General features: G+C 40.2%; 1 protein-coding gene across 1 annotated transcript in view; it reads right to left on the bottom strand.

The window, feature by feature from the left end:
* MLLT3 (MLLT3 super elongation complex subunit) overlaps window positions 1–20745 on the bottom strand; it is a 279749-nt gene extending 259004 nt beyond the window's left edge. Inside the window, exons 1-2 of the mRNA XM_055302686.1 lie at window positions 20460–20745; window positions 18807–18987 (exon numbers count right to left, since the gene is read on the bottom strand). Of these exons, the coding sequence (XP_055158661.1) occupies window positions 18807–18987; window positions 20460–20471 (193 nt within the window). The 5' untranslated portion in view covers window positions 20472–20745. The remainder of the gene's footprint in view (window positions 1–18806; window positions 18988–20459) is intronic.
* Window positions 20746–23263: the final 2518 nt, after the last annotated feature.

Genomic DNA, 23263 nt, shown 5'->3' with positions numbered 1-23263 from the left:
ACAGGATTCTGAATTCAACGTACAGATGACACAGTCTCCTCAGTACACGAAAGATCCCAGATATGTGCATAAAAGGGGAAGACTACCTTTGCACCCAAAAATCCGCCTCTTAACTCCTCCTCTTCTTTTTAACACTTGTAAGAATCAAGCACTTTTAAAACTTTGATCCAGATCTGATTTTAGCACTCATCTCTTATCTTATTCCAAGGAACAACTTGTACATATTTATCCAAAGACATAGAGCTGTATTGTTGGGTTGTTTTTTTTTTTTTTAATCTATACAATATACCAACCCTCAAAAGTACACAGATGAGCCCTCTCATTATAACCTGAAAACTTAACCCTCAAAACTGGAGCCACCTGTTTACAGCTCTGATCTCGAGTACACAGTTTTTATCTCTTAGGTCAAATCTGGCACCTAACATTAGTACTAAATTTCCTCATAACAACAAGATTATGTAATCTCTCAAATTTAACTATATTTTCTCTGTGTTTTTTTTAACCAAGGCCAAATGCATTAACATACAACAAAATTCTCAACGTGAGTGATAAAAATGCATTAAAAGTAACCTTTAATCCATGCTATTAACTGATTTTATTCTATTTTGGCACGTTTGAAGTAACTCATCTAAGGATTAGTTAGGCTTTTCTACACTTCTTTTTATCAGGACTCTACCATTCTTGATTTAGTTTTGAGAGAAAAGGGTTTGCAAAAACTATAATAATCTCACAGCTGGAGATGGCTGGCAAGTCCGTGAGGACTCATTGTGCCGTTAATTTGCAGGAAGCCTTTGTGCTCTTCTACTCCCCGTTTTACATGCTGAGCAGTTTTCACTGATAAAGTACTTATGGACCAGTTATTTTAGATTAACGAAAAGCCCAGTAAAATTTTATGTAAAATGGCTGTGAACTTTCTCTTTAAAATACTGAAATGTATCGTCAGGCTTGACTGCATGAAAAGCTAAGCCCTGATCATTTGTCTCAGGAGTTTTCATGTGAGTAGGCAAAGGGAGTCTTAACATTTTTAAGAAGTATTATTTTCAAACAGAGAAGGAATCCAAAATTTTAGACTACGAATTCAGATTGAATGGCTGAAGCCTCAGGGCAAACACACTGATTTAATCACAGAGTAGTAGGTTTCAAAATCTTGCCTTCTTCAGCCTTAACAATAAAGTATTTCCCTGCCCTTTAAACCTATGGCAATGATGCAAACACAGTATGCAGAAAGGACCCAATATCGTTGGGATTCTTAACGTTATGACATCAATCTTGGGAGGAGGTGGCATTGTTCTATTTCGACACTTACCCAAAATGAGATTTTAAAGTCAATGACTATTTCCTCTGGACTTTGAGCCCCCAAAAGGACATTTAAATATGCAATTGTCATGGACTCTAAGTCAAACTCAATTCCCACAACTTTTTCACAATTTTCCCAATTCTCTAGCAGTGCTTCAGGTACAAAAAGCCAACTAACAGAAAAGTCTAACTTGAAGTTTTTAAATCTGCCTCGATGCAAGCAAAACTGTTGAGATCTGTCCTATTCCAAGACATGAAACTGTATGGTAATGGAGTGTTAAAATTACTCATTTTCTGGTACACCACCTTTCTAAAAATCACAAGTTCAAATCACTATCATAGAGACTCCTATCTTAACACAGCGAGTACATCGCTCATACCTAACCCAGCAAGGCTATCTGCAAAGTGGAAATGATAGTGTCTGAAACTAACAGGGTTAAACAACTTCTTTTGTGAGGCCACTGGCAAAATCTACAGCAGCTGTCTAACATTGCCTTCACCGATCATAGCAAAAGCTCGAGGAAGTGATCCAATACAGCGCCGGTCTTTAGTAACCAGATCGTTTCTATTTCATTTTCAGCCAAGGGAACGGATAATGAAAACAAAATTATTTCTCAGTCAGAAAGTTTACTTGACAAGCTAATTTTTACCAACCAACCTTTAACTTTTATTCACACATATAGCCATAAGAGCGGTTTCTTTTTTGTGTGGAGACAATCTTAATAACTCCTAAATACTGGCTACACAAGATAAACTTCAGATGGCTATCACTGCTTTAAACCCACTTATAAAAACTACTGGAAAACTTTTTAGCCATTCAAGGACTAGTCCTGAGCTAAAAAAAGAAAAGGCAAACATTTAATCAATGCCATAAAGTGGTGAGACACTAAAATGATGTGAATTTTTCAGTGAACAAAACTGCAGAAGTCACATCATTTTATACATGGCCTACAACAAGTGTATAATCTTCTTTATGCAAGAAACAAACTCCTCAAAGACAGCAATTTTCCACCCAGAAGTACTTACATTGTTTAAAATAAACAAAAATGGTCTCTCATCTTATAGCATCACCTGGCTTTACCAACACATCTGAGGTACCTGCTCCTAAACTCTACTTAGCCTATAGGTATTTCAGGATTTAGGGATATGTACTCAAAATAGAAATCTGACATTCTTCAGAAATTAATTTTCTCAAGAATGTAAATAAGAAAAAAAAGAATGTAAATAAGGGGGAAAAAGTAATCAAAATCATTGACCCAACAAAGTTATGTTATCACTCTGGTGAATAAACCACAGGGTTCAACACTGGGAGGAAACTCCAAAATTTCTTTCAACTAAGTTATGCAGGAATGGGCATGATGGCAGCAGTCTCCATTTCAATATTTACAATGTATAAGTAAATATATTGTTTTATTTAGGTAAGTCTGCCTAGGAAACATTTTTTTCTCCTAAAGGACAATCTCAGTTCAGTATTTATAATTCCATTTCTGCTGACTTCCACGTAGGTTTGACCCAAAGCAATTTTAGTCAAAGTTCAGGCTAGTATACACTTAGGCAACATGCCACAGGAAAAAGACACTGATTATAAACCTATTTGATTTTTTTTATTATAATAGATCCTATCATCTTACTGTATCTCCAGTAGGAGAAACAGGATTTCAACAACTTAACATTTGAAAATGGCTACCAGTTGTTGGTTTCCTAAAGGAAAAAAAAGTTAGAACAAAAAACACCTACAAATGAAAATATACACACAAATGCATACTCCTGAATTGACATGTATGAATGGCTTACTTGTTTTAAAAAGGAAACCTCAAATTCTGGGTTAATAATACGTGTCACTTTTAGGGATTTAAACCATAAATTCTTCAAATAAAATTAAATAAATTGATTCGTAAATAATTAACTATGAGACTTCAATAATGTAAAATTATCTCTGTATATTCTCTATGGCTCAGGAATTTAACTGGTTATGTTCCAAATAATACACTTACGGGGTCTTGGAGCCCACTGCCTGTAAAATCTCCCATGGAGATTCAAGACCACCCATTGAAAATAGTACAACATTATTGCCTCGAGCAAGAAGCTGGTACATAGGACTGGTTATTCAAGTCTTTTAAATACTATTTTATTGAGGGATTGTGGGAGGTGGGGGAGGGGGCTAAGGGGGATTCATGAGTGGATGGGGGAGGAAAACTCAGAAAAAAAAAAACAAATTTCTAAAGCAAAGGTTCCCCTAGTGCCCCCCTCACTCCTCATCGCACCCTCCCCCCTTTTTAAACAGCTACATAAACAAAGTAATAAGTGCTCAATTTCAGGGAGAATTACATTATACTCCATTTGAACAGGCTACAAAGTACTTTTATTTGAAAAGCTGCTTCTCCTCTGTTATAAACAAATTTACCCGGCACCAATTTCAGACAAGAGAAGATGGCTAAGGGAGATGGGAGGCAGAGTTAGGAAAAATTCACTCACTGTCTTAAATAGTTGATCCAATAAAGATCCTTTAGAGAAAACTGTAAGTCTTTTTTTTTTTTCTCTCAGTAGGCAAATCATACAGGAGGGCTTTTCTTTTCTAGCGTACTGCACCCTGTCTCTTTAAATTCCAGGCCTGCCCCATTTCCCACGCATTCAATGAAAGCAACACGTTTGCTGGCCTCTAGCCCACAATGTCAAGTAGTTTTCTTGCTATTGAATTTCAAGATTATTCTTTTGGATCATTTGCCCTTTAGTTTTAAGCACGCCAAAGCAAAAATAATGTCTTTCTACAATAACATAAAGAAAACTCTGAGGCCTTTACAAGTCTACAAGTAGAGAACACCTTGTCCCTTGGTTCCCCTTTCACTGCAAAATATGCTCCCACTCTATATGCTCCAAATAAGGGCCATTTATACATTATCTTGGTCTACCATAGCTTTGTCTGTACCATAATAAAATTCTATGAGTATATTTAATTTAGTACCAAATTTGGAATTTCTAACAATCTGCAATACTCAAACCAAGTCTTCGTATTGCTCAAACTCTCCTGGCTTTAGCTTGGTCCGCTGAGCATTCAGTTAGACTCGGTTTTAAAACAATTACTTGATTTTCTATATTTGCAGTTAAGCCACCTGCATAAATTAATAAGAAAAACAGCAAGTAAATATTGGGAGCTGTAATCATGGTGTCAAAGAGTCTATTTTCCTCATTTTCATACATATCTTAATCCTGAAGAAAAGAATCGAGGCTATTACGAATCCCCATTTAGAATTCTCTCCAAAGTAATAGAAATAGTTAAATAAAAATTCATCAGCAGAACTAAATGAAGCCCATGGAAAATGTTACTCCAAATGCTAGCAAATGGGAACTTAAAGTGGCAATTTTATTGAAGCAGCTAATAAAGAAATGCTCTGATCACAAACATCAATTTTTGTATTTTACATTCTGAGGTGGAGTTAATATGTCACTTTATGAATTTTGTAAAAGCAGCTAAAACCAAAGGGAAACAGACTTTTTCTTTTTTGATGTATAGTTTTGCTATGCATTTGTGCATAGTACTTTCAACGGTTATTTTTCTTAATGTTAAAAAGGTAAAGATATTTCCCACAGATCATAAAATCATGGACTTAAACGGATGAATTTTGAATTGCAAATAGACCGTTAAGACCACTAAAATTAACTCCATCATTTTGCAGAAATCATTTCTTCTAGTTGTGTTTAAGGAACGTTCATATTAATCTATATGTACTGTATATAATACATGAAATTACATTTTAATTTTCCTTTATAAAACATCTGGTTATTTTTGTAGTTTAAATATGAAAAATTATTTAAACTGTTTTAATACTAAAATATTGTTTGTGTTTACACAATTATGCATCCGTCCAGAAAGAACTACCCCTTCTTTCCCTGACCCAAACATTATTTTTACCTTAGCTTTAGTAGTTGTTTGGGGACTTTTTATTTCTCATAATTTAACGTTTAACTTCCAAATTATATACAAAGACACAAACTGGAGATGAGTCTTTATTTCCAATTACAGACCCCATTTATTCCTACCACTATTACCATACATCTAAACATGATATATGCCCTTTCACTTGCTGCCAATTTTTAAAGTGAGATTTAGGCTCTGGAAAATTTTCTAATACTATACACATCAAGATAAACATACTAATTAATTAACAAAGTTAAACTTATCAAAACTCCATAGGAAGATCAAAACTTTTCAAAACATTCCTAAGTACTCCAAAAATGTATACCATACTGATATGTTATTGTCCTTCTGTTACAAAGAACATCTTACATGAATCATGTACTTATAAATCAGATTAATCTAATTAATTTTACTACTTCAGCACAGCAACTTTGTTAAGAAAGGTAAGAATATAATTTACATGTTTTTCTTTAAAGTTTACAATCAACTTTTGAAACATTTGTGCATACATTATAGTGCTATTAAAGGAAAACATTCAGAATGACAAGGTGATTAAAATTTCAAATAACAAAATATGAAAATGTTCCTTGGGAAAGACATTTTTATGTTCTAAATGAGATTACTTAAAAAAACTAAAAAGCTTATTGTAAACATGTCCATATGTACATTTAAATATCTGGTTTTACATAAGTAGTATGTCTCATTCAAGAAAGCTTGAAAAATCCAGTAAATTTTACAGTATTTCCTGAGGGCTCCTTTCTATTTGCGTGATGGGGGTGCTGAATCTTGGAATAAAGCCAATTCAATACTAAAAAAAAAAAAAAAAATCCTGATATCCCATCTTCAAGAGATAAATTCTATTAACATTTTATAATAGCATTTTCTTCCCATCTTTTCACTGATGTATTTTTATCTCTCACACAATTCTCAAAATGTGAGTAATGAACAATTCTGGCCATTCTGATATGAAGATAATGGACTGAATCAAATACTAAAATCAATGATGAAAATAAACAAAAAAAAAAGAGCCTCTACAGAAAGATACTTTATCAAGGAACACTAACTTCAAGCTACCAAGGAGCCTTTAAAACATAATTTTCATTTATTTGCAGCTCTCTCTCTTTTTTTTTTTTTATTTATGATAGTCACAGAGAGAGAGAGGCAGAGACACAGGCAGAGGGAGAAGCAGGCTCCATGCACCGGGAGCCCGATGTGGGATTCGACCCCGGGTCTCCAGGATCGCGCCCTGGGCCAAAGGCAGGCGCCAAACCGCTGCGCCACCCAGGGATCCCCTGCAGCTCTCTTTAAAATTGTTTGCATTTGTGTATTTTTGTCCGTTTGTATAATTAAATCGTTGGCTCTAGAATCATTCACAATTGCCTTTAACAAGTTAGAATGATCATCAGAATTTTTGTTTTTTTAAAATTAGGCAGCAAGTCATAAGAGTGGAAGAGCAACTGCTTTTCAAGACAACTTCAAATAACCATCTGAATTATTAAATAGAAAACCCTGAAGGTATGGTGAATGAACAAATATTTGATATACTGTACCTTATTATAATCTGTTTGCATGATAAGTCCAAGCCCCACTTATTCTGTTGATAATAGAAACACAAGTAATTATCTGAAACATGATGCATCAGAAAAACAAATTGAGTGACAAAATTTCAAGGTCTGGCCTACATTATATGAAACAGAAAAAAAAAATTAGTCACCTTTCATGAAAAACCCAATACTCTAATAACCTGGTCAAGAGCCATATCTGACCCATATTTGAGGCATTGTTATCAAATAAACAAAGGGTTTCTTAAATTCCTGGAATGTTCCAAGTTTAAGTAGTGTTGATGGCTGGCATAAATGGCACTGATATTATCAGAAAGTAACTTTTCAAAACAAAAGCATAATCATCTATCTGGTGAATCACTCTCCTTCCCTGTTACTGCAGGAAGACTCTTTCACCAAGGTCACTGTTCACTCATCATTAAAAAAGGTAAAATTCCAGTATACTGAAGTTCATATCAACTTTTTCTCTTTTCAAAAAAAAAAATCATTCTCCAAACTATCACATTATGAAAAGTAAGAAATTAAATACAGCAGCACATGTCTATCATCTAGCATGATAACCAATACACAGTTTTGATAACTAACAAATGGTAGTTACTTCATTAGGAAAACACTAGACCAAGGATATGCTCAAAACTTATCCTTAAAAAAAAAAGGAAAAATAATATTTCACAGCTGGAAAAGCCCACAGAGCTTATTCAGTCCAAACAAATTCCTTCTACCTCCCAAGCTAGGGCCTTTTCTACTGCATTGCTAAATACTGCTCTACAAGTTATTGGAATACCTCTGACTCCTATTTTTAAAGCTAAAAGCCTAGTTGTATTTCATGGATTAAGTAGTAAAAAAAAAAAAAAAAAAAAAAGTGACAGACCTGGCCAAGTCTCTCAAATTTGTGTCTAGCTTTTTCAAAAAGCATCCAAAGTATGTGGAAAAAAAAAAAAAGATTAAGGAAGAAAAGAAGAAAAATTCATTTTTGCCCATAACATAGGCTAAAAAACCCATTCTAGAAAATGCGATTCTCAGCTGACACAATGCTTCCTGCTAAATTCAAGTGGTGGTTCTGTTTACACAAAGTCAATTATTAGAGGTACAGAAGAAATCAGTTTCAGAACACTGAGTAATAATTTACCACTTAGGGGAGTGGAAGCTAAAGTCAGAATTCTATAACTCTTTTACTGATTTGGGATATCTGACTTTATGGTATATTATTGCCAAAAACTTCCAGTATCTAGACTACACTGATGGAAGGTATAAGTAGTATCCACAAGGGTAACACAAGTCCCATCTCATCAGATGTGTAACTAATGCAACATAGGAGGAACAAGAGACACGTATATAAGGAGATGCCAGTGTGAGACTGATGGAGCATGTAACACGTGCTCCTTCTCAGTGTTTATATGACAAACTAGCTTCCCACTGCTCCTTACTATTTCTGGGCATAGGTAGAAAGTCATATAACAAGCATCTCTGATAAGACAATTTGGAGCTACATTACCTTTTGAATAAGCTATCCCACTAAAAAAAAAGCAACCAAATCCCTATTTTTCACTTAGTCACTACCAAACAATTGTTTATAACACTGGAACAGGGACAGAAATTAAATAAAGGAAAAAATTTTGTAAACTAGAATATTTCTCCAATACAAAAAAACTCTTGGGATGCCTGGGTGGCTCAGCTGTTGAGTCTGCCTTCGTCTCAGGTCGTGATCCTGGAGTCCCGGGATCGAGTCCCGCATCCGGCTCCCTGCACAGAGCCTGCTTCTCCTCCCTCTGCCTATGTCTCTGCCTCTCTGCCTCTCTCTCTCTCTCTCTCTCTCTCTCTCTCTCTCACTGTCTCTCATGAATAAATAAATAAAATCTTTTAAAAAAAACTCTTCATTATGCAGCAACTCATATTAATTAAAGTATTTGGGGTAAAAGGTATGGAGAACATAATGTCCACTGAACTTTGTTTTTAAACATGCATAATATTATGGGTGTTTATCACAATAAATAGGTACCTAGAATAATCTGATAGTAGTCTCCCCCCAACACCACCCTGGGAGGGAGGGGGAAGAAGTAGGGCATAAAACCTATCTGCAAAGGTTAAAGGCACCATGTAGACTAAATATATATCCAGATACATTAAGAGGCAAGCAACTCTCGTTACTCTGTAGGCCACTGCTGTTATTAATATTTTAGGAAATTGTTAATGTATATTTTGCTTTTTAAAATCAATACATACACACAGCATTTGGCCTGGTATTGATGGGAAAATAACTAATGATTTCTGCTGAAAAAGGAAACAAAGAAAAAAATCCACTTTTGGCAAAATTAAATATTTTAAAATTTATTTGGCTCAGAGAATATTAATCTTCTGACATGGATAATAACTCTAATTAAATTCAACTGATCATCTTCATAATCATTTATGAACATTATTTTAAGTAAATGGACCTCAGAATTAAATTCAAGATAAGCCATAATTTTCTTTAAAAAAAAAAATGATGCATTGATTTTATCCAAAAAAAGTTAATTGTTAACTACTACATACCAACTAAATCACACCCAAATACTAGCCTTATCTTTTTAGAAATTCAATGATAATAGCCTTCTTCAGGCCTTAATCACTACAGACTTATCATACTTAAGTTAAAAGGATTACATCATACAACATTATTTCTTAAAACAATGTTCTGGATCCTTTATGGAATTGTCATCCTACCATGGTCGGGAGCCAAAGTATCAGGGGATACCTACCATTCAGTAACAATGTTTCCTAATGAGTTAATCTCAAAGGAAAACCTTAAATTAATCCACACAATAAATTTGATTTTGCCTGAAAATAGGTTTAGAACTTTTCCCTCTTAAACAGCATCTACCATGGTTACCACCACTTAATTAAATTCTACATCATGTCTACAAAAGCAGTTATTGCTGAACATTCATCTGCTAATACAAGTGAATAATTATTCAACATTTTAAAGGTAAACATTTACCACCATTTATTACTAGCTATCTTTTTGCACCAGCAACACTGTGACTCGCTGTGTCTACATGCAAGATCACTTCACATTTCTAGGCTTCTGATTTAAAGTAAAGAGAGGATAAACAAAACTGGAGAATCTCAAATGTCCTTTCCAGCTCCACAAGACACAAGCATGTTGAAGGCAGGGACCTCCTCTTTCTCTTACTTCTCCCCGGGTCCTTTCCCTGTATCCTGCACATATAAAGTCTGTTGGTTAAGCACATTACCAAGCCCACAAATTATATTCTTAAACAAAACCCCAAAACCACACAGGAAAACAAAACAAAATAGATCAATTTGGCAAAATTAAAAACTTGTGTATGTCAAAGAGATACCATACATTAGGCTACAAGAAAAAGAAACAAAAATGAGACAAGATATTTCCAATACAAATAACAAAGGGTTAACATCCTATAGATAAGAAAAAGACAAAGATCTCAATAGTTTCCTTTTCAAAAAAGACAAAGGATATTTTTAAAAGTCAATGAAAAAGAAATCCAACGGGTCAATAAACACATAGAAAATGCTTAACCCCACTAGAAACCAGAGAAATGCAAATGAAAACAAAAGATACCGTATTTCAACTAAATATAAAAATAAGAAATCTGAAAAATAACATTGGCAAAACTCTACAGAAAATGGTACTCATTCCCTAACAGGATATAAACTGTCACAACTTTTTTTTTTAATTTTTTTTTATTTATTTATGATAGTCACACAGAGAGAGAGGCAGAGACAAGGGCAGAGGGAGAAGCAGACTCCATGCACCGGGAGCCCGACGTGGGATTCGATCCCGGGTCTCCAGGATCACGCCCCGGGGCCAAAGGCAGGCGCTAAACCGCTGCGCCACCCGGGGTTCCCACTGTCACAACTTCTTTGTAGAGCCATCTGACAATGTCTAATACAAATGAAAACGCACATACAACTCAAATTCCAGGCCTATATCCAAAATCCTGTTCATCTGTACAAGGTAACACATTCAAAGATGTTCAATGCACAGAACAGAAAATGACCTATCTATTCCTTAATAGGGGAACAGAAAAGTAAGCACGGAACGTCTTCCTACTACCATCAAATACTGAACAGAAGAAATTAAAGGAAGTAAACTGACTCTCTACAGATAAAATGAGTGTGGAAAAGTTCAAACACACAGAGAGGGGGAAAATAGCAAGATACAAAATTATTCACTCATGAAAATGTTCTGGAATTAAATTGTGGCAATTAGCACACAACCATGTGAATATCTTAAAAAGCCACTGAATGTTACACTTTAAAAGGGTAAATTTTATGATATGCAAATTATATCTCAATTTAAAAAAAACAGTATGATACTCTTCATGGAGATTTTAAAGCATGATATACTATTACTTGCAGCAATATAAACGTGCAAACGTACATAAACAGAATGGAAGAAGGGCTGAAGAAGGTTGTGAAACATCTAAAAGCTCTAGCTGCATCTGTAATACCTAATTCTCTAAAATCAAAACAAAGAATCAAATATGATAAAATGCAAACATTTATTCAACCCTGGTAGTGAGGATATAAATGTTTGTTATGTCATTCTTTCCTTTGTGTTTCCCTGTTTTGTTTTGGGTCCTTTTTTTAAAATACAATAAGGACACAAAACAGGCATATCATAAGCAATAAACTGTAAATATATACATACCTAAAATATATTCAGCATTGTTAATCAAATAAATGCAAATTAAAGTGAAGTTTTGCTTCATCCAGCAAACTGACAGATTTACAAAAAAAAAAAAAAAAAAAAACTTGTAATTCCCAGTACTGGCAACCATGTGGGGAAAAGGGACCTCTCCCAAGCCCTGGGGAAGTATAAACTGGTACAGTCTTTTTGGAGGAAACCTTGGTGATATGTATCTAAATTTAAAATCTATACACCAAAAATAAATAAATAGATAGATAAAATCTATACACCTTGTCTCAACTATATTCCTTCTGGGAAATTTACCATGAAGAAATTATAGGAAAAAACATAAAAATGAATGTCTAAGATGTTCATCAAAGCATTAACTATAACAAATTAAGCCTAAGAACAATCTAAATGTCCACACGAAGTTATAGTACATGTATATTCAATGTAATATCATAAAATCCAGCTCTAAAAAGATATTTCATCACCTATCAGGAGGGTAGAAATGTTTATTTATGCTGTATCCCCAGCTCTTAGCAGTGTTCTAGCCACACAGGAGCTCCAAAAATCACCTCAACAGGTGATAAATTCAAGCTAATTTATAGTTAATGTGTGTGTTTCTATAATACACATAAGTACAGATATCTACTAAAATATTAATTATGGTTCTCTGTGAAGAATTTTCAGGTAACTTTTTTCTTTATATTTCTATGGTTTGTGTGGGGTTTTTTATGTTGTTTTTTTGTTTTGTTTTGTTTTTACAATAAACACACACCTATAAATTAAAAAATAACACCGTTTCAATTGCATGCAAAAAAATATGGGTTTCTTATAAAAGCTGTATTGTACAACTGTGCAAGTTCTGTACTTGAACACTGTACAAGTTCTATATCTATAAGTTTAAAAAAACTAATGAATTACCTGTAATATCAATGGACTCTTTTCAAATTATATTCTCAAAAATGAATACAGCACTACACACAAGAATAAAGAGAACCACAAAATATTAAAAGAATAAAAGATTAAAGCATGAAAATATAGTAGGTTATGAGGAAGAAGATGAGCTATAGAGACTCTGGCCACTCACACAAAACAAAATGTTGCAAAAGAATATTACATACATACATACATTAATATGTATCACTAAAACAAGAGATTTTCTGTTTCTACAGGGTAGCTTCTTATTTTGAGGAATAAAACATAAAAATCAAACAGGTATAAAGGCCAAGGGAACCTGTATTATGGGGACCTCTGGGTGGCTCAGTGGTTTGGCGCCTGCCTTTGGGGCGTGATCCTGGAGTCCCGGGATCGAGTCCCGCGTCGGGCTCCCGGCATGGAGCCTGCTTCTCCCTCTGCCTGTGTCTCTGCCTCTCTCTCTCTCTCTCTACGTCTATCATGAATAAATAAATAAAATCTTTAAAAAAAAAAAAAAGAATTCTGTATTACTTCTATTAGGACAGTGAGAAACCCTGAGATCAGAGATCAAAATTATTCTCAAATCTGCTCAATAAACACTAAAGTCTAAAGTTCAGTAATACACCAAGTCCTTGCTTAAGTATGTAACTGCGGCAATTGTGTTTTGCATCTCTTCCCCTCTGAAGTATCTAAGCTTTCTGAGTTATTTTTTGAAGACATAAGTCACAAGAGAGTTTAAAAAAAAAAAATCCACATCTTAGAACTGTAAAAGCTGTGTTAATAGGGGTCATCTGTAATAGTTGTCCAAAAAAACACTAATGTGCTAAGGTTGGCCCATGGAAGACCACTGGAAGGAAACTTGAGAGAACCAATAAAGAAGAAAAGTCTTTAAGCTAAACCAATTGATACCCCTCCCCTGTCTACCTCACAAAGGTAGTTCTACAGAGGGTCACCTAAAATAATGGATGTAAAAGGCTTCTGCTTCTACAAATAATATGCCATAAACTGGACAGTAATATTAACTATAAAATATATCCACTATAACCCAAGTTTGGATTTTTTCCTTTGAAGGGAAAAAACATTGTTAGATAATTGTTATAATGGAATTTAACCATGCAAATACACTGGAAGACTTATCTTTCCCCTTTCCATTAAATATTTTTACTAGCAAATAATGGCTTTAAAAAATCAGCTTCCACATATTCATAGGGCAGTTGATCTGGGCCAGGTTCTATGTCAACTATTTTATATCAGAGGTTCTCTGAGTGTATTCTGGGGACCTCAGGATACCAAAAAACCTTTTCCAGACATTGCTTATTTTTACAATGACTGTAAGATATTATTTCCAAGGGTAGCCCGGGGGACTCAGTGGTTTAGCGCCGCCTTCGGTCCAGGGCCTGATCCTGGAGACGGGGGATGGAGTCCCATGTCGGGCTCCCTGCATGGAGCCTGCTTCTCCCTCTGCCTGTGTCTCTGCCATTCTCTCTCTCTCTCTCTCTCTCTCTCTCTCTCTTTCTCTGTCTCTCATGAATAAATAAATAAAATCTTAAAAAAAAAAAGATATTATTTCCCTCCTTCACTCATTCTCTCATGAGAACACTGTGGAGTTTTCCAGAGGCTACATGATGTGTGATAACAGAACAGAATGAATGCAGAAGCACATAAGCTCATCCAGTTATTTCAAAACATCAAAAAGATTTGTACACACAAAAAGTAAAATAATATCACACTTCTCACTTTTTTTTTGAAAATGCTCATTTTTCATTAGAATATTGCTTATATGCTAATCTTTAATGGGTTAATGACTGTTATCTTTAAACAAATTAATACATAACTTTTTAAAGGTCTCAGGTTTAATTTCTAATATCATACATATTAAATAGGTATAACTTACAGAGGAAAAGCTCTTTGGAGTCAATTTTTAAAAGCATAAAGTGGTCTTAAGACCAATAAATTTGAGAACAGCTGATTCATATTTAATCCTCAATTTATGAGGTAATGGTTCTATTCTTTCATCATTCCAGGAACACAGATGAGAACACAAGTGAGAAAACAGACACAAAAAAGGACTTGCTCAAAATCACACAAGGACTTCTTAAGCCAGCATTTGAATACAAGTCTATAGTTCCTAACCCTAACTCCTCTCCACTGAGCAACAATATCCACCCAAGATGCTCTATATTGGGTATTCACTCTTTGTCTTATAGTCTTAAAAAGTAACGAGGGCTCACTGGAATGTTTTAAATGTATAGAACTTAAAAAAAAAATCAAACACTACAAAAAACTCTCATCATTGCCAACACCGTGAACACCCACCAGAGAAAACTACTAATAGCTGGGTTCCCACTCATCCAAAATTCATTTATTTATACACATACACTTTTTATTTGTATAAGCACATTTTTTAAATGGGATCACACTGAGTTATGAAATAGCAACTTGAATTATTTCATTTCATATCTCTTGAAGATGTTCCTGCATCTACAAACAGATTTATCTCCTTTTAATAGATCACCATCATTTAACTGTAGCCAAATTTTTGCTGTTTAAAAAGTCACAAGATACACGCTATAACTTTGTGTAGCTGTGAAGCTGTATCTGTTGGAAAATCCCTGGAATTGCTGGGTCAAAGGGTATAAACGCTTTAAATCTAAATAGAGGTTGCCAAATGCCCTCCAAAATGTCCATGCCCAATTTACATTCCCACTAACAGCATATAAGATTTCCTTCAATAATTCAGCTTTTAAGTGTCTTGGAAAATTATGTTTTATGTTGCTTCAAAATGCCAAGTACTAGAACTGCTCTCAATGGTCATCTTAATTCCATACAGAACTCTACACAAATCTTCTAACACTCACTGAATGTATCACATTAGCCATTCATCTTTATTTTTTCCTGAAGCCTTTTAAATACCTCAGAAGAGAAAACACACCAGGTGCACGTAGGTTCTTCAACTACCTTGGTCTCGAATTTTAGGTACTCTGATAAAAAAGTTATCCAAATTATTGCAGAAGACTATTTAACACAATCAGAACTACACAGTAACACTGGGCTCAACCATTTAAATTAAAGGAAAGTTCTAAGTGTGGATTTATTGTGCTTTATCTGCCCACACAAAAGACGAGGGCTACAAATAAAAAGCTATCAAATCATACCAGTGGCCAAATTAGCTTACATAAAATAATAAGCAACAGATTTCATATCATAAATGTCAATGGAACAGACTGCAATAGTTAAGAATGGCTGTAATTGGAAAGAAAGTTCACTCAAAGTCACATCATACCGAAAATGAAAACATTAATATTTTAAATGAAATGTTTTGAATGTGACCATTCATTTCAGTCATATCAGACTATTATAAATCTTTGGTACTAATAAATAAGATATGGTCTTTTTTTGCAAGTAGATAGTTTTAAAATGCATTATACTCTGACCTGCCTGTTCTGTAACGGCTAATGGATATTCCAGGCTTCACTATTTCATCAAAATCTCTCTTCTAGGGCTCTGTGCTAGTAATTTTAAATTCAAAGTCTCCAACCCATCTTTGGGACAAAGTAAACCTTCATTAATTCAAGTCCAATTAGCTCAATACTGAAGTGGTACACATAATTCTCATTAGGCAACAAGTTGAAAATACTGTAATTTCTTCCTCTACAAGTTCTCATAATATTACTGTGAAATAAAGGAAATCAGCCTGAAAATCAGTGTGCTTTTCCAAACCAAAGATTTACAAAACTAAGGATGCATCCATCTTCCTGGCTGAGCAGTTCATCCTCAGTGTGAAGGTCCACTTCTGTTTATCACAGTACATCACTACTGTATATAGTGAAAGTGATGTAACCTGTCATTATCAGTGAAGCCATTTACAGTTTGGAGTATGTGGATTCCTTTTAAATATCTTGTAACTCAGACTTTTCACAAAGCCATTCTTGCAGCTTCTCCCATTTCTAATTTCCCACTTCGGATCTAAAATGGCAAATGTAGCACCTTAACAGGTACACAAGTAGACTTTGCAATGCCTGGCATCCTTATTTGTATTTATTCTTATCATTTTGAAAGATGTTATAAGCCAAAAAATAAGTCCCAGGACTAAGTGGCATGTTTGGTGTTACGTGAATTTACAACTTACTATTCCCAACGAACAGAGAAACCTTCTCTTGCAATCTGAATCATGTGTAATTACAGTATGACAAGGTCTCTCCTGGGCTATGTAAGCTGGCATTTTTCCCAGGACTTGTCACATCATGGGAAGCACACATACAAATAAAAATCCAAAAATAAACATTTTAAAACAATGGCTTATAGACTACATAAAGAAACTCCACAGTTGAAAATAAAAAATTGAGGAGCCCAGCCGGCAAGCAGGCATCTCTCACTAGAGACGCCTAAGACATCAGTGTTATCAAGCAGGCTACCACGCCTAGCAACAACTCCCAGGTGTGGGCTTTGCAGGGCAGCACCCTCACGTTCTCTCCGGCTGGACAGAAAATCATTAAGTAGGGAAAATACAGGGGAACATCGCCACATACACACCGAAGCAGAGAAACAGTGGTGAAATCTAGGGAGGTTCGTCATCTTTAATTTCATCATGCCAATTGCTTGATTGTTAAGGCGCCTAAACAAAGTTACCTTCAGAGCTACATCTTCTGCCAACTGACTTAGTTTTCCTAATACAATAAATATTGCTTTTTTTTTGCTCAATGTATTTTATCTCGAAGTGAGCAGCAACCAAGTAGTCCTAACAGTGGATACCAAGGATCTTAGAAGGTGGTTTCTTTTGTTTAAACTCCTCTGCAGTGGCTCTATAGATACATGGAAAGGGAGAGCGGGAAGCCTCACACCCAACCTCACACAGTGACAGAAACTTGACAATCCTCATCCTAATTACAGTGTTGAGGAAATATGAAGTCAAAGATCTCTGGCTATATTTTGATTTAAAATGCTAACAAAATCTAAACGTTATTTCCTATAGACCACGCATATTCCTACCCCTCTATTAAGAGGCTGGATTCATTTATTATCCATCAAATTCAACTGTTCAAGTTTTCAAGAGGAGCTATAAAACAAACCACTGAAGGCAAAACATACAATCCTACAACCCATTACACGGGCTCTGGAAACAAAAATAAGCATCAACACAAACCTCTGCCACCTCGAAGGCACACAGCATTTCTCCTTTCTTTATTCAGCTCCTCAATGTTCAATAATTTCCAGTAGCTCTAAGCAGAATGGATTTATTATGATGTTACTCTAAGAAACTGCAGGAGTTCTAGATGCCAATAAAGATTACGGATCAAATGGAAGATAACTACTAACCATTGTGTCGAGTTAGATAAATAAACCTGCTCACAAACAAAGCACCTTATTGTATTTGTACTGTTACCTCCACTAATCCAACTAAAACAACCAGACAGTAGCTTTCCGGAGGCTGAAGGGAATAGAAATGGAATTTCTCAAACCCTTTTTAAATTTCGTCTAAAGTAACATCCCGTTTTTCTTTTTTTCTTTTTCTTTTTTTTTTTTTTAAAACTGTCCTGCCCTTGATGGAAACTGTTTGGGACCTGATGGGCCAAGCTGTGGATCATGCAAACTAGAGACCAAGGCAAAAAAAAAAAAAAAAACACCAAGGTGGGGAAGGGCTGAAGCAGGAGGCAGGACCACAGCGTTCCCCCTGAAACTTAGCTTCGACCTTTGCTGAGACCCTCTTCCCCCGCAGATCACAGCGGGCAGACTTCGGACCGCCGCTCAAAAAAAAAAAAAAAAAAAAAAAAAAAAAATCGAAGGAGCCATCAAGTGCCACCGGGGACTAGGGAGGAGGAAGCCCCCAGACCAAACATAAAATGCTGACGGTGCCGGGTGGGGGTGGGTAACCCACAAAAAAGGAAAATCTGTGACAACTGGCACCCCAGTGCCTGATACACAGGAAGGAAGGCAGAGAAGACCCTCAAGAGAGGCGACTTCTCGAGACGGAACAATAACTACATCCCACGCATTCCTTGCTAATAACACAGGTAAATCTCAATTTCTCCGGGGGGGGAGGGAGAAAAAAAGAGGGGGGGCGCGAGCTGTTTATTCCCTCCAGCCCCACCCCACCCCCACCCCCTCATCCGACACCTCCAAACCCAACAACTAATTGCACCTTCCCCGCAGAACCCGCGGCTAACCCCAGAGGACCGGTGAGGGCAGGCCCGGGATGAATAAACACACTCGACACCTGACGGTCCTTTCTCTGCGGTGACTTTCCCGAAGCCGAAGTGGCGCGCGCGCGGGCGGGAGCCCGGACCTGGCCAGCGCGGCGCCGCGCACCCCGGTCCCGAGGCGACGCCGGGGAGCGCGGGGGGGGGGGGGTGGCGGCGGGGAGAGGGGCAGGCGGGCCGCCCGGGCCAAGCGATTGTTTCCTCCGCGAGCAAAGACATTTTTTTTTTTTTTTAATCAAGCTCCTTTTGTATTCGAGCCCTACCTCTTTTTGGCCTAGGAAAGCTTTCGTGCAAGTGGAAGACGACTTTCTCCACAAAGTGCTGTATGTTACTGTGCTCCGGGCCGCGCACGAACACCATCCAGTCGTGGGTGAAGCCCTCCACGGTGGGTTTTTTCCTCACCTGGGCGCGGTGCCCCAGCTCCAGCTTCACCTGCACGGCACACTGCGGGCAAGGGGGAGGAGAGACAGCCGTGAACAACAGGAAGGCGACCGTTCGACACTGAACATTGCGCCTGACATTTTTTTTTTTCCTCCTTCTTGAAACGCACATAAAAGGAAACGGCGGTGCCCTCTGCATCCACGTTTCACGCGCGTGGGCGCGCACACCGCACGCCCCCAAATACACCCCACCCGGCCCGCCGGGCGCCCGGGGCCCCGCAGCCACAACCGCAGGGATTGTAACGGAATGTTGCCCCCGATCGGGAAGGGGGTCCGGGGCTCGGGGAGGGGGGGAGACGGAGAGCACGCTCAGCCCCTCCGAGCACGACCACAAATGCATCGGAAACAAATTAGAAGACAATTAGGAGGCGATGCCGGGGCGGTTTCCCGGCGTGGGAAGGGAGGTGGCGCGGACCCTGAGCGCGGGGTTCTGGGGAGCCCCCTCCCTGAGAGTACCGCGGCGACAGCACACGCCGAGGAAGTCTTTGTGTACGTGTGTGTGTGCGTGCGTGTGGAGCGCTGTGCCAGGCGGAATGGAAACTACAGGCAGCCTCTGCTGATGGGCACAAACTCCCGTGCTCCTAGCACCGGGTCCGTGCACAACAAAAATGAGACGTCGTCACACACACACACACACACACACACACGCGCGCGCGCGCGCGCCCGCAAGAAAACACGCCGAGGCATCCGTAACTTAGGGCACCCCGCACCCCCCGGCGAAAAGCCCCACGCGATCGGCGAGGCCAGCCTACGGAGCCCCCGAAACACACTTCCAAGAGCCAAAGTGGCCCCAAAGTAGCTCCCACCTCCCCCCCAAAAAAAGAATTGAATCCGGAGAAGCAGGGGCGGCGGGCGGACAGCCGCCGAGGCTCGACTGCGCACAGCCCGGCGCGGGGGCAAAGTTGCGAGCCGCCCCGCCGCTGTCAGCCCGCACACTCCGGCTCGCACGCGCGCGCCGCGGAGAACGCACCATCGTAGCGGCCGCCGAGGCTGCTCGCCGCGTCCCCGGACCGTGCCCGCCGCTCCCGGCGGCGGCGGAGGCTGAAATATGGCTGAGTTATTATTCGCCTCCTTCCACCGTGTGAGTGTGTGTGTGTGTGTGTGTGTGTGTGTGAGTGCGCGCGTGTGAGCGAGAGTGCGCTTCTTGCGATTGCAAAGAGAGGCGAGGAGAGAGGGAGGCGCGGGGGGGGGGGCGGAGGGGCGAGTGTGTGAGTGTGAGTGTGTGTGTGTGCGCGCGCCCGGGGGGGGCGGAGGGAGGGAGGGAGGGAGGGAGGGAGGGGGGGGGAGGGAGGGGAGCGGAGGCTGAGGGAGAGGCAGCAGCTCCCTGCAAGCCGTACCAACCTTTCTCTAATTGGAACCGCGGAGCGCTGGCGCTGTCTGGGCTGCGGCGGCGGCGGCGGCGGCGGCGGCGCAGGGCGAGGGAGGAAAGGCGGGGAGGGGGGGTGGCCTTTTATTATTATTTTTGCAGGTACTTACCGAGCTAGCCATGCCTGGGGGCCCGGAGGTTTGCTGGGGTGTTGTGTGGTACCCCCCTCCCCCGCCCCCCTCAGCTGTAATTCATGAAGAGGCTGCTATGAATGAGAGCGCGCCCAGGAGCGGAGGGTAGATGGCGGACATTCTCTGCCTTTTTCCCCCCGCGTTCGCTTGCTCGCTCGCTCGCTCGCTCGCTTATTAAACTCAGCCCCAAAAGCAAAAGCGGCGGCAGCAGCAGCAGCAGCAGCAGCAGCTCCAGGGCCGGAGGATGAGATTCCGGAGCATGCGCCGTGGCGCCTGACACCGGGGCTCCGAGGCTTACGGGGCGGAGGGAGGGCGCGCGGGCGGGGCGGAGCGCGCGGGGAGGCCGAGCGAGCGAGCCAGGGGGAGCTCGAAGGAGCCAATCACGGGCCGCCTCCCGAAACCCCGGCGGCCCGCACCGCCACACTGGAACGCCCTGCTTAAAGTAACAGGTTCCTACTGGGCAGGGTGCGGGGGGGGGGGGGGGGGGGAGGGGGAGGGGGGAGGTGGAGCGGAGGGCGGGGAGGGCGCGCTGGATGGGGAGAGCGGCCAGCTGCGGAGCCATCCCAGCCCCTGTGTAAACTCCTCTCGCCCTACAATAAAAAACGGATTAAAACTGCTGGAATGTAGCCACTGCCTAGAGCCCCCAGCAGCCAGAGAAGGGGTGTTAAATCAAGTCTTCGGCGTTAGCACGCACGGGCGGGGGGGGGGGGGGGTGGGAGGGAGGGGGTTTTCTTTTACTTTCCACCCCGTCTTTTTTGTGGTTTTGTGCTGAAAAGGCAAGAACTCACGCCCAAACAAACTTATTTAAGGACAGAGCGAGAGCAATGCCACTCTACAAACAGACATCAAAAAGCAGACGCTGAGACTGTTCTAACCGGCACCAACCCCGCGGCCCCCTTCCCCATCCCCTCGCAGGCACCCGCCCACTGGCCCCACTCCCCGCCCTTCTGCCGCCGCCACGGAAAATTCAAAAATGAAATGAACACAAATGCCATTTCCTTCCAAGGGAACTCCTCCCGCTTTGGTAATCCCCGGCTGGGAGGCATCACACAGCGGCGCCCAGGTGAAGGTGAGACACCTGGGAGTACCGGGAGCAGACCGGCGGGGATGAGGCTTGGAGGAGTTTGCTTCGGGGGGAGTCCCCTCCTGACAGCCCCGCCGGGTTGCACCAGAGCGCGGAGCATTGTCCTCGAAGGACACGCGAGGCAACTGGGAGTCTTAAAATAGCAGATAAAGTTAATACTGGCTGTAATGTGCATAAATTGGATTATAATCTTTAGGCGTATTGGTGACAGCCGGCGTAATCCAGCTCTGGGTATTAATCCGGTTAGGCTCCCGGGTGACAACCAGCCGCAAGGGTGTTCCCAGAGTCGCGCTCCCGCAAGCCTCCCCACTCGGGGCGTACTGGGTCTCGGTGGCCGCGGAGGCAGCCGCGCAGCCACGCGTGGGGCAGGGGAGGAGTACTGACTAGCTTCCTTTAGCAACGCGGACAACCTTCACAAAGGAAACGGATAAGATCTAGACGATTGATTTGAAAGTGAAAGATGGGTGTGACTCCGGTTCGTTAGAGAAAGATCCTTGCATCTTCCTAGCCCTCTTCCTTTTGCGCCGTCTTTGTCTGTTTTCTTTCTTCTTTTTCCCTCGGCTCCCAATTTCTTCCTGAATCTTTCCTTTGGTTTCATCTCTTCTCCCTGCCTCCTCCTTTATTTGCCTCTTTTCCCCTTTCTGGCTCAACTTTCTGGCTTTCTTCTTCTTTTCTTTCTCAAAACCACGAAAGCAAGATGTCTCAGCTCTGGGATTAGAGAGAGCGGTATGGAGGGAAGGAGGTTACCTGGGGCATCCAGAGTCCTGGCTGCTAGTTTTCAGTTCTCCCAGCTGCTCACCGAAAGAGAACCTGAATCAGATCACAGCACTCTGGGCCAACGTTAACTTCCAATCCAACCCTCCAACTCGAGGGGTTTGAACTGCTAAAACGGATACTCTGACCCCAGTTACAACCTGGAAAACCTTAGCTTGAGGACCCCAATTCCTCCTACCCTTTTATTGGATTTAGTAGCATAGAACCACCGAGGGGAGAAACATTTTAATCCAAATCCAAGGGCATGGATTTCTCTATTGACCCACATCTCCATAGATGCATATCGTCTCGCATGTCTGTATACACGTGTAGGTGTGTGTGTATTGGGACGTAGATTACATAGACCTAGACAAACTGTGGGTTAGGATCCACGTGAAGGGTGGACCTCCTTACTACGCATTATTCAATTTTTGATGAAATAATTAGAAATCCTTCAGAATAATAAAATAGGGAACTGATGGTTGTCTGGATGTGCCATTAGTGTAAAGCCGTTTCCTGTAAGGAGCAGCCATTGGGCAGTCAGTGTAGCTCAACACACAGGTGAAAACCAATCTGATTGTAAGTTTGAGTTGACTTTACAGTTTTGCTAACTTCTTTCAGTGCTAGCCAGACTTTCTTGTGATTCTCCCTGTAACTTGTCCTTGCGCTGAGGGACTGATACTTTTTCGAATTGTGTGTTTGTTGGATTAAGATTTATTCCAAGAGTCACCATAAGCCTTAGAGTCAGAAAGGGTCTTTTCCCATTACCCCTCCCTTCTCAAAGACTCCTTTAAAAACCCAACGTTGGGGGAAATTTCATTCTCAAGACACTGAAAATATAGATTTGGTCAGTAGATGGCGCATGGAGCCCTTCCACCAACGTCCTTACGTGACCTCTTTACAACAAAAAAGACCAGGAGGAGGAGAAAAAGAAAGAAAACACAAC

Source organism: Nyctereutes procyonoides, unplaced genomic scaffold (assembly GCF_905146905.1).
Source record: "Nyctereutes procyonoides isolate TBG_1078 unplaced genomic scaffold, NYPRO_anot_genome, whole genome shotgun sequence".
Taxonomy (NCBI): Eukaryota; Metazoa; Chordata; class Mammalia; order Carnivora; family Canidae; genus Nyctereutes; species Nyctereutes procyonoides.
Note: the sequence above shows the minus strand (reverse complement) of the source record. Positions and strands in the feature narration are given on the sequence as shown.